Raw genomic sequence first — 12,828 nt, forward strand, 5'->3', positions numbered from 1 at the left:
TCATCTAATATACATTTTTAAACTTTAAGATCATGAGACAGGTTATTTAATCAAGACAGTGTAATGAAGTGAGATAATCATATCAAATAAAAATTGTTTCAAAACACACAAGTCATGAGGAATGAAGGACACATTTGTAAGAGGACACACCTTCAGCACTGACGGCTGAACGCACTGACCAGACTGACCCTCGGCGGAAGGAATAATTCCTGTGGGACGTGCTGGAGGTACAGGATGGACTCACAGACAGTCGACGGGCTGCCAGATTGGTGACTTCTTCTACTGGCAAAGAAAATGGGGAACGTGAACTTTGGTTTTGTAACAAAAAAGTTATCATCACTATTATAGTTGTACTTACATCAAAGTGTATATAGGTCTCATAGCATAAGGCTTAAGTAATTTAGAGTGTTCTTTGGTGAGGAAAAAACACCTACAGAAAGGCAGACAGAAAATTCCTCCCAAAGATTTCACAGAAGTGGGGCAGAGAATCACTGAATTTAGAATGGTTCAGAAATCATTTTTCTGATACCAACCAAAAAACTGTCTGCACTTGTGAAGGCTGAAAGTAGTTAATGGACTAACCCCATTTTTAATGATGAAAGATTGATTGCGTGTGTTTTATCACACACTCTGGATTCAGCTGCTGCCTGAATCATAGTCACTGCTTGGTCCATTATCATATTAGTTCATTCAATGTGGCTAATGTCCTCCTCTGTAAACAAACCAGCTCTAAACATTTAGAAAAAGACAACTTTCTTCTCTTTCTTTAGATAGTGTCAGGAGGTAAGAGAGAGAGACAGAGGGAGCATATCACCTCATGTCACATAAAATCGTCAATGTTTATTTCAAAGCAAGTCCTTTCCCTTTTGTGTGACTCAGCGCCCCCCCCCCCACAAAGAAGTCCAGTGTGTAGAGGGCACCTTCTTCTTCTGGCTCTGAGTTGGGTGTGCAGGTGGGCTCGTAGCAAGCCTCCTGGGTGATGGGGATGGCGGTGATGAGGCTGGCTTCTCGACCAAGACGTTTCTTCTCTTCCTCCTGTTGCAAGTTCTTTAAGATGTGTTCTGCCCTTTGATGGGAGCGGGACACAGCCCGGGCTGAAAAGGATTTCTACAGAGACATGAAGGCAAGTTTACTTACTAGCAACTCTTCTGCAAGGTCACATGTATAAAAAGTGTTCTACTAAATGTAGACACAGATGTGGTACTTTGTTCTCAGGAAATGTTAGGGCATCCGTGACCTAGTTTCATGGAGATTTATTTGTTTGCTTCTTTTTCTACCAAGTTTCCAGGCTGTGTACAACTAAGACATTCCTTTTCATTCAATCGGGATAATTCTTCAAGGATGTTTGTAATTTCGGGAAAGAAAAAATGTTATTTTACTTAATCTTATTTTAGGATAAAATATCAATGATCCACTCTTTAAACACATCGAATAAACATTTTTAATGCTCTGTTTCCTTCCAAAATTTCTTGAACTCGTTTTAAATGAAGGACATTTACTTCATAAGGTTAATAAAAGAGAAAGTCAGAACCATGGGAAGGAGGAGGAAAGATCTCTTTCATGTAAAACAATTAATTATGTGATTTATTTCATTTTTGTATCTTAAGTATCTACCACACTGCAAATACTTAATATTTAGAAATATTAATGTTAAATAATAATAAATATAAATAATAGAAAATACAGTGGCACACTGTAAATACTTAACAAGATTTATAGAAACAAAGCTACTGAATGGAAATTATGAGAGTTGGTAGTGTTACTATGGTTGAATGTAAAATCTGACTGTTTACCAGCAGCAAAAGCATAACAGATAAGAAACAATAAAGGAGAAAAGATTCACTTTGCAAAGGGACCATTCTGTTTTTGCCTTAATCATGATGTTTATGCTGAGATAAATTCCAAGAGCTCTGGGGATGAAGTAATTGGTCTCAGAGCAGGGAAGTGATCACTGACGTTCTTCACTACCAATTTGAAGTGATGTCTATGTATAGTAGAAATTCTACGTCTTTGTTGGCCAGTGGTCACATAGGATTAAAGAGACAGACAAGGGGTGTTGGTCACTCTTCTAAAGGACAGCTGTCATCGAAGTTCCCTTTATGCAGGGTATTAACATAAGACTAAAGTTTTCCAATAGTGGATGACACAACAGCAGTTAAGGGCATTTGATGGGCCACATGGCAGTTCATTTTCAGAGCCAGGGGTTAAGCTGGTTTATTATAATAAGATAAGGGAAAGATAACTGGATACAGAATTAGGGGCTTTGGCTTGAAATTCACTGTGAAATTGGGAAGAGAATGTACTTGACTCAAATGAATCTATCGCATGTACGAGAAAAAAACCAAGGATCTTTATACCAGTGGTTCCGATGCAGGAGGGAAGAACCAAGCGTGCCTTTGTCTTTGGCACAAAACCATCAGATATGAAGGTAGTGTATGCAGAAGAATTAAAAGAAAAACATTCTGATGGGTAAAGAGTTCAAACAAACAGTTCAAAGAAAACTACAAATGCCTAGAAAATATATGTATGACATGCAAAAACGTTCAACCTCGCTTCATATATTCAACCAACTTTTTAAAGATGTGTGAATAAAAAAGACAATAACTTTGTTTTTTTGCCATTCAATGTGGCATTAAAAAATAATACTAGTTAATTTGAATAAAGAAGACATTTTCCTATTGTGTTATATAAGGGTAAAATGGTACAATCATCCTGGGGATATTTTGTGAGATATATCAGAAATCTTTAATATTCACATACCAATTGCCCTAAATCCTGTGGGAAATTATGCAAGGAAATAATCATGAATTTGTGTATATCTATATTTGCTTTATCTTCCAAATTTTCTACATTATTTGTAAGTTAGGAAAATGCTATGCAACAGGTGAAAAAGGCATATTTTGAAGATTTATTTTTTCAAAAGGCACATATTCTTGGTTCTTGTTTATAAACAGACTGGGTTCTAAACTTAACTGTTTATAAATTGTATTACTTACAGCAGTAATGTATTAGAAGAGCATAAGACCTGAGCTCTCAGAGTGATGTTTCTGATGATGATACTGATGATCAATAAGGTAAAGAACAGACTAAGGTCCAAACAAGGACAGCAAGAGCAGGAAACTCAGTTCTTTTTCTTATTCATCCAGAGTCAATCTCATTCACTTTTGGGTAGCTTATGTAGGTTAAATGAATTGTTTGTTTTATAATAAAGAGAGGCAAAAGCACTACCTTTGGCTAGGAAATCAATGCCTAATGCTTTTAGTAGCTTTTATTATAAGGTGGCTGCTTCTATGATTATGGAACAAAACTGTTTTGGCTTCTGGAGGTCTGCAAATGCTCACCCCAGATGTCAGTTCCTTCTATCTCAAGAACTAAAGGCCTTTTGTGGTTGATTTTCTGCGCTGTTATTACATTCTTATGACAACTGTCTCACACATCCATTGTTCTCTCTTACACGTATACCATGGAGCCTGAAGATATTAGAAAGAAAGGGCCTGTTACTCACAGACTGGTCTTCATTAATGGGGTCCTGGACACTCCCGCTGCACTGAGGGACCCAAGGGGGGTCAAACATCGGGACAGATGGCATTCCAAGCACTGGGGAGGGCAGGGTGAAGTTTATACTGGGAGGCGGGATCTGTTAGTTGATATCAGAAGAATGAAGTGAGTAAGATGGAAAATAAGATAGAATGAGTCTGAAGCAAAATTATGACATAATCTTTTAGAGCACAGGATGTTATAAGGCACATGAAGAACGTCTCTGGGCCTCAGTTTACTCATTAATAAAATGAAGCGTTTCAACTATATGATCTCTATTTGTGTTAATCACCCCATCTTCCAAAGAACATCTGTGTTTATATAGTAAAATGTATGGAAGATTACACCCCAAACTTCTATGTGCTTACCTCTGGGGATGGTGCTGAAATCTTGAGGTTTATAGAAACTTGATTTTCTGACTCTACATTCTTACATTTCAATTTGTTTTAAGGACAAGAATTCACTCATATATGAGTCAGGTTTACTTATGTAATCAGAGAGGGAGAAAAAGAAGTATCTCAGGCTTCCCTGGTGGCGCAGTGGCTGGGAGTCTGCCGGCCAATGCACGGGACGCGGGTTCGTGCCCCGGTCCAGGAAGATCCCACATGCCACGGAGCAGCTGGGCCCGTGAGCCACGGCCACTGGATCTGTGCGTCTGGAGCCTGTGCTCCACAACGGGAGAGGCCGCAACAGTGAGAGGCCCGTGTATGTATACCTCACCTTAAAAATCTGCTGTGCTCCCTCCTCCATCCGGGGCCAGACCTGATAGCGAAACCTCCAAAGCGTGTGAAACTTAAGGACAGCGTTCAGCCGCTGCACGGTCTCCGGGTGGTGGAACTCTGATGTCAGCATATCAGACACGGCCTCAGGGACTTTCACCGCACACAACAGGAACATGGCCGCTAAAGACAGTCAACATCAAAGACAGTTCATCAGCTACGCATCTCTTAATTCTGCATGATTCCTGGGGAAACTGCTTCTGTCTCTTGAAAATAACTACTGAGCTAAAGAGCCAGGCCACCAGTGCTGGCAAAAGCAAAGCCTGTTTCAGCACCTGGAAAGCAGACTTCATCCTTTGTGCCTCCCACAGTCTTCTAATATCTGATGCGAGCATGATCTGTGACAGCATGACATTGCAGTAGAAAAACTCATTCTAAGCAAAGTTTCCTTTGACAGTGAAAAGTAGATGCCAGAGGAAGCAAATGAAGAAAGGAAATTACAAGCTGAAATATCCTTTTTAAGAAATGGCTAGAGTCATCTCAGAGTAACCCTAGGACAGTACATAAAAATGTCCATTTAAAACTGTCTCAGTGGGCTTCCCTGGTGGCGCAGTTGTTGAGAGTCCGCCTGCCGATGCAGGGGACACGGGTTTGTGCCCCGGTCTGGGAGGATCCCACATGCCGCAGAGCGGCTGGGCCCGTGAGCCATGGCTGCTGAGCCTGTGCGTCCGGAGCCGTGCTCCACAACGGGAGAGGCCTACGTACTGCAAAAAAAAAACACAAAAAAACCCCAAAACTGTCTCAGTTCCATTAGTTATATTAAAAATAACATTCATCATCTAGTGAGTGGGCGCCACTGGGAAACTCTGAGGGCGCAGAAGTGGCTGACGTGTGGTGGCTTGAGGAAAGGAAGACGAGGGCCATAAAGAGCCTGCTGTGTGGCTGAAAGGGTCTCGGTGCTCTGTCCACGTGTCAGGCCTGAGCCAAGTAGGCGGAAGAGCCGAGTTCAGGACACTGGACCACCAGAGACCTCCCAGCCCCACATAATATCAAACAGTGAAAGCTCTCCCAGAGATCTAAACCTCAATGCTAAGATCAAGCTCCACTCAACAATTAGCAAGCTCCAGTGCTGGACACTCTACGCCAAACAACTAGCAAGACAGGAACACAACCCCAACCATTAGCAGAGAGGATGCCTAAAATCATAATGAGTTCACAGACATCCCCAAAAAACACCACCAGAATGACAAGATCCAGCCTCATCCACCAGAACACAGGCACCAGTCCCCTCCACCAGGAAGCCCACACAACCCATTAAACCAACCTTGCCCACAGTGGGCAGCTGCGAAAAACAACAGGAACTACGAACCTGCAGCCTGTGAAAAGGAGACCCCAAAAACAGTAAGTTAAGAAAAATGAGAAGACAGAGAAACACACAGCAGATGAAGGAGCAAGGTAAAAACCCACCAGACCAAACAAATGAAGAGGAAATAGGCAGTCTACCTGAAAAAGAATTCAGAGTAATGATAGTAAAGATGATCCAGAATCTTGGAAATAGAATGGAGAAAATACAAGAAACGTTTAACAAGGACCTAGAAGAACTAAAGAGCAAACAAACAATGATGAGCAACATAATAAATGAATTAAAAAATTCTCTAGAAGGAATCAATAGCAGAATAACTGAGGCAGAAGAACGGATGAGAGAGCTGGAATATAAAACAGTGGAAATAACTATTGCAGAGCAGAATAAAGAAAAAAGAACAAAAAGAATTGAGGAGAGTCTCAGAGACCTCTGGGACAACATTAAATGCAACAACATTCGAATTATAGAGGTCGCAGAAGAAGAGAAACAGAAAGGGACTGAGAAAATATTTGAAGAAATTATAGTTGAAAACTTCCACAATATGGGAAAGAAAATAGTCACTCAAGTCCAGGAAGTGCAGAGAGTCCCATACAGGATAAATCCAAGGAGAAACATGCCAAGACACATATTAATCAAACTATCAAAAATTAAATACAAAGAAAAAATATTAAAAGCAGCAAGGGAAAAACAACAAATAACATACAAGGGAATCCCCATAAGGTTAACAGCTGATCTTTCAGCAGAAACTCTGCAAGCCAGAAGGGAGTGGCAGGACATATTTAAAGTGATGAAAGGGAAAAACCTACAATCAAGATTACTCTACCCAGCAAGGATCTCATTCAGATTTGACGGAGAAATTAAAACCTTTACAGAGAAGTAAAAGCTAAGAGAATTCAGCACCACCAAACCAGCTTTACAACAAATGCTAAAGGAACTTCTCTAGGTAGGAAACACAATAGAAGGAGAAGACCTACAATAACAAACCCAAAACAATTAAGAAAATGGTAATAGGAACATACATATTCATAATTACCTTAAATGTAAATGGATTAAATGCTCCAACCAAAAGACATAGACTGGCTGAATGGATACAAAAACAAGACCCATATATATGCTGTCTACAAGAGACCCACTTCAGACCTAGGGACACATACAGACTGAAAGTGAGGGGATGGAAAAAGGTATTCCATGCAAATGGAAATCAAAAGAAAGCTGGAGTAGCAATTCTCATATCAGACAAAATACACTTTAAAACTAAGACTATTACAAGAGACAAAGAAGGACACTACATAATGATCAAGCGTTCAATCCAAGAAGAAGATATAACAATTGTACATATTTATGCACCCAACATAGGAGCACCTCAGTACATAAGGCAAATGCTAACAGCCTTAAAAGGGGAAATCGACAGTAACACAATCATAGCAGGGGACTTTAACACCTCACTTTCACCAATGGACAGATCATCCAAAATGAAAATAAATAAAGAAACACAAGCTTTAAATGATACATTAAACAAGATGGACTTAATTGATATTTATAGGACATTCCATCCAAAAACAACAGAATACACTTTCTTCTCAAGTGCTCATGAAACATTCTCCAGGATAGATCATATCTTGGGTCACAAAGCAAGCCTTGGTAAATGTAAGAAAACTGAAATCGTATCACATATCTTTTCTGGCCACAACGCTATGAGACTAGATATAAATTACAGGAAAAAAATCTGTAAAAAATACAAAGACATGGAGGCTACTACTAAATACTAAATACACTACTAATATCTGATGCGAGCATGATCTGTGACAGCATGACACAGATCTTCAGTGATCTCTTGGTTACTGAATAACCAAGAGATCACTGAAGAAATCAAAGAGGAAATCAAAAAACATCTAGAAGCAAATGACAATGAAAACACGATGACCCAAAACCTATGAGATGCAGCAAAAGCAGTTTTAAGAGGGAAGTTTACAGCAATACAATCCTACATCAAGAAACAAGAAACATCTCAAATAAACAACCTAACCTTACACCTAAAGCAGTTAGAGAAAGAAGAACAAAAAAACCCCAAAGTTAGCAGAAGGAAAGAAATCATAAAGATCAGACCAGAAATAAATGAAAAAGAAATGAAGGAAATGATAGCAAAGATCAATAAAACTAAAAGCTGGTTCTTTGAGAAAATAAACAAAATTGATAAAGCATTAGCCAGACTCATCAAGAAAAAAAGGTAGAAACTCAAATCAATAGAATTAGAAATGAAAAAGGAGAAGTAACAACTGACACTGCAGAAATACAAAGGATTATGAGCGATTACTACAAGCAACGATATGCCAATAAAATGGACAACCTGGAAGAAATGGACAAATACTTAGAAAAGCACAACCTTCTGAGACTGAACCAGGAAGAAATAGAAAATATAAACAGACCAATCACAAGCACTGAAATTGAGACTCTGATTAAAAGTCTTCCAAGAAACAAAAGTCCAGGATCAGATGGCTTGTCAGGCGAATCCTATCAAACATTTAGAGAAGAGCTAACACCTATTCTTCTCAAACTCTTCCAAAATATAGCAGAGGGAGGAACACTTTCAAACCCATTCTACGAGGCCACCATCACCCTGATACCAAAACCAGACAAAGATGTCACAAAGAAAGAAAACTACAGGCCAATATCATTGATGAAGATAGATGCAAAAATCCTCAACAAAATACTAGCAAACAGAATCCAACAGCACATTAAAAGGATATAGACCATGATCAAGTGGGTTTTATCCCAGGAATGCAAGGATTCTTCAATATATGCAAATCAATCCATGTGATAAATCATATTTACAAACTGAAGGAGAAAAAACCATATGATCATCTCAATAGATGCAGAAAGAGCTTTTCACAAAATTCAACACCCATTTACAATAAAAGCCCTCCAAAAAGTAGGCATAGATGGAACTTACCTCGACATCATAAAGGCCATATATGACAAACCCACAGCCACCATTGTTCTAAATGGTGAAAAACTGAAACCATTTCCACTAAGATCAAGAACAAGACAAGGTTGTCCACTCTCACCACTATTATTCAACATAGTTTTGGAAGTTTTAGCTACAGCAGAGAAGAAAAAGAAATAAAAGGAATCCAAATTGGAAAAGAAGAAGTAAAGCTGTCACTGTTTGCTGATGACATGATACTATACGTATAGAATCCTAAAGATGCTACCAGGAAACTACTAGAGCTAATCAATGAATGTGGCAAAGTAGCAGGATACAAAATTAATGCACAGAAATCTCTTGCATTCTTGTACAATAATGATGAAAAATCTTAAAGAGAAATTAAGGAAACACTCCCATTTACCATTGCAACAAAAATAAATAAAATACCTAGGAATAAATCTACCTAAGGAGACAAAAGATCTGTATGCAGAAAACCATACGAAGCTGATGAAAGAAATTAAAGATGATACAAACAGATGGAGAGATATACCATGTTCTTGGATTGGAAGAATCAACATTGTGAAAATGACTACACTACCCAAAGCAATCTACAGATTCAATGCAATCTCTATCAAACTACCAATGGCATTTTTCAGAAAACTAGAAAAAAATTTTCACAATTTATATGGAAACACAAAAGACCCCGAATGGCCAAAGCAATCTTGAGAAAGAAAAACGGAGCTGGAGGAATCAGCCTCCCTAACTTCAGACTATACTACAAAAGTACAGTAATGAAGACAGTATGGTACTTGTACAAAAACAGAAATATAGATCAATGGAACAGGACAGAAAGCCCAGAGATAAACCCATGCACATATGGTCACCTTATCTTTGATGAAGGAGACAAGAATATACAATGGAGAAAAGACAGCCTCTTCAATGAGTGGTGCTGGGAAAACTGGACAGCTACATGTAAAAGAATGAAATTAGAATACTCCCTAACACCATACACAAAAATAAACTCAAAATGGATGAAAGACCTAAATGTAAGGGCAGACACTATAAAACTCTTAGAGGAAAACGTAGGCAGAACACTCTATGACATAACTCACAGCAAGATTCTTTTGGACCCACCTCCTAGAGAAATGGAAATAAAAACAAAAATAAACAAATGGGACCTAATGAAACTTCAAGTTTTTGCACAGCAAAGGAAACCATAAAAAGATGAAAAGACAACCCTCAAAACGGGAGAAAATATTTGTAAACGAACCAACTGACAAAGGATTAATCTCCAAAATATACATGCAGCACATGCAGCTCAATTGCAAAGAAACAAACAACCCAATCCAAAAATGGGCAGAAGGCCTAAATACACATTTCTCCAAAGAAGACATACAGATTGCCAACAAACACATGAACGGATGCTCAATGTCACCAATCATTACAGAAATGCAAATCAAAACTACAATGAGGTATCACCTCACACCAGTCAGAATGGCCATCATCAAAAATCTACAAACAAGAAATGCTGGAGAGGGTGTGGAGAAAAGGCAACCCTCTTGCACTGTTGGTGGGAATGTAAACTGATACAGCCACAATGGCGGTTCCTTAAAAAACTAAAGATAGAACTACCATACGACCCAGCAATCCCACTAATGGGCATATACCCTGAGAAAACCATAATACAAAAAGAGTCATGTGCCACAATGTTCATTGCAGGTCTATCTACAATAGCTAGGACATGGGAGCAACCTAAGTGTCCATCAACAGATGAATGGATAAAGAAGATGTGGCACATATATACAATGGAATAGTACTCAGTCATAAAAAGAAACGAAATTGAGTTATTTGTATTAAGGTGGATGGACCTAGAGTCTGTCATACAGAGTGAAGTAAGTCAGAAAGAGTATAACAAATACCGTATGCTAACACATATATATGGAATCTAAAAAAAAAACAAAAATGGTTCTGAAGAACCTAGGGGGAGGACAGGAATAAAGACGCAGACATAGAGAATGGACTTGAGGGCACAGGGAGGGGGAAGGTTAAGCTCAGACAAAGTGAGAGATTGGCATGGACATATATACAATACCAAATGTAAAATAGAAAGCTAGTGGGAAGCAGCTGCATAGCACAGGGAGATCAGCTCAGTGCTTTGTGTTCACCTAGAGGGTTGAGATAGGGATGGTGGGAGGGAGACACAAGAGGGAGGAGATATGGGGATATATGTATAAGTATAGCTGATTCAACTTGTTATACAACATCAACTAAAACAACATTGTAAAGTAATTATAGTCCAATAAAGATGTTAAAAATTTTAAATAATAAAAATAACATTCATAAGGTAGACTCTATTAGAAACATCTACCCTTCCAAGAGGTAGAAGGACTGAGAAACCAAAAGAGACTTCATGAACCATAATACCATTGTTGTTTTTTGGGGGGAAAGCCAAATATGAATAAGAGAAAGATCAGTGCTATGATAAGTTACGAAGTCAATGAATAATAAGGAAAAGAAATACACTCTGTAGCATAGATGGAGGAGCCAGTGTTGATCATAAAAATATAATTTAAAAACTCTCTTGTACTTTTTCCAAGATCCTCAAAACATGCTCAGGCAATTGTTAGAACAACTGGGGTTAAATCCCAGCTCTGAAACTTCTCTCCTATTGATCTTGGCCAAGCCTCTTAACTTCTTAACCTTTGTTTCTCTATTGGTAAAATGTCAATGATGATGATGAGAATGAGGATGAGGATGCTGCTGATATCTGCCTCCTAATTTGTTGTTAGAAGAAAATAACGTATGAGAAAGTGCTTTGTGACATGAAAAGTACTACAGAATTCTAAAGCATATTTTATTTTTTAGAGGCAAAGTGGTATATGGAAAGGGCATCTATTTGTAGTCAAAAGATCTGGGTTTGATTTCCTGGGTCTGCTAATTCTGAGCTGTGAGCACTTGGTTAAAAGTCCTTTCAACCTTCTGAGTTGGATTTTGCTCATTTATACAATCATTGTTATGAGGATCAAGTAAGATAATCTGTTTCTTAATCCTACCACCTCCTTAAATTTCCACTTTTTCTCCTTTCTGTACTTTTCTTTAAAGTGTACTCTGTCTCAATTTTTAAACCCCATCGTCACTCTCTAAGTCATTGCAGTTGGAGTTCTACCTCAATCTCTTTACTGAAACAGTTTTCTTGTAATGCTCACTAATCAGCAGATCCAGTGGTATTTTTACAGCATTTCTTTTCTTTCAGTTTTTAACACTTTCATAACAATCTCCTTGAAAAGGATCTTCCTCTACTTCCATGGTTTGAGATTACTTAAGTTCTACTTTTCTGGGCATTTTTCTGGGTTTTGCTGGTCAGCTCTTCTTCCTGTCCTTTGAAGGTAGAGAAGGCCAATGGCCTAGTGTTCATTCCTCTAGCCCTCTCCTCTATACCAAGAAATCATCCTCCCCCGGAATCATTTCTCCCCTGGAAATAATCCTCTCTCATTGCTTCAGCTGCCACAAACATCAAGTTTTCCCAAGTTTCTCTCTAGCTATGGCCTTTCTCATTAGCTTTAGTGTCACATCACCACTGATATGTCTCCTCGTCATCTAAAAATCACTGTTTCTAAAACCAAGCCACTCCACTCATTGCTGCCACATTAAACTTGGTAATAATTCAACACTATATGCAACATTACTCTTTGGCTCGGAACCCCTGAGTGGTTTACCACAGTTCAGTGGAAAGTCCACACTCCTAACCCTGTTGTTCAAGGTCTGTTACAATGTGAGACCTGCTCACTTGCCTAATATTACAGACTAGCAACCTCTTTACAAAAGCCACCCCAGTCTCAATTCCTCCTCAGGCTTTCCAAATCAACCCAGTGCATTTCCACACCCCATGTGGCTTTGCATACACCATTTCCTCTTCCTTCTAGCTTTTCTTAAAGCTCAGTCTCCCTGTTCATAACGTCCATGAAAATATCCATGGCTGTCCCATATTTAGGGAGCATGCCCTTCTCTCTGAAAAATACTTGGTAGAGAAGCGAAAATCTGATACTTAATGTGAACAAAGACATTTTACAAAGACATTTGATGCAGCATAGTATAAAAAAAGCAAAAGGCAAGAATCAACTAAAATGTCCAGGTTAAATAAACTGTTATATCCATTCATTCAATGGAATATTTGGTAGCCATTAAAAAGAATAGGTAAACTTATAGACTGATGTTAAAAATGGTCTCCTAGAGAGACCTCTTAACCACTTCTTGTTTGGCATTTCTCAATTCAAATTTATTTT

The 12,828-nt window shown here is 38.6% G+C and overlaps 1 protein-coding gene across 11 annotated transcripts in view; it reads right to left on the reverse strand.

Annotated features, from left to right (window-relative positions):
• The window catches only part of UNC80 (unc-80 homolog, NALCN channel complex subunit), a 243,086-nt gene that overhangs the window by 72,090 nt on the left and 158,168 nt on the right, over positions 1-12,828 (reverse strand). For 9 of the 11 annotated variants that reach the window (XM_030853253.2, XM_060301888.1, XM_030853245.2 and 6 more), the window contains exons 31-34: positions 4,258-4,439; positions 3,506-3,637; positions 921-1,107; positions 151-282 (exon numbers count right to left, since the gene is read on the reverse strand). In XM_030853253.2, the coding sequence (XP_030709113.2) occupies positions 151-282; positions 921-1,107; positions 3,506-3,637; positions 4,258-4,439 (633 nt within the window). The remainder of the gene's footprint in view (positions 1-150; positions 283-920; positions 1,108-3,505; positions 3,638-4,257; positions 4,440-12,828) is intronic. The other 2 variants (XM_060301889.1, XM_060301881.1) reach the window with 1 other exon arrangement.

This window comes from Globicephala melas, chromosome 7, assembly GCF_963455315.2.
Source record: "Globicephala melas chromosome 7, mGloMel1.2, whole genome shotgun sequence".
Taxonomy (NCBI): Eukaryota; Metazoa; Chordata; class Mammalia; order Artiodactyla; family Delphinidae; genus Globicephala; species Globicephala melas.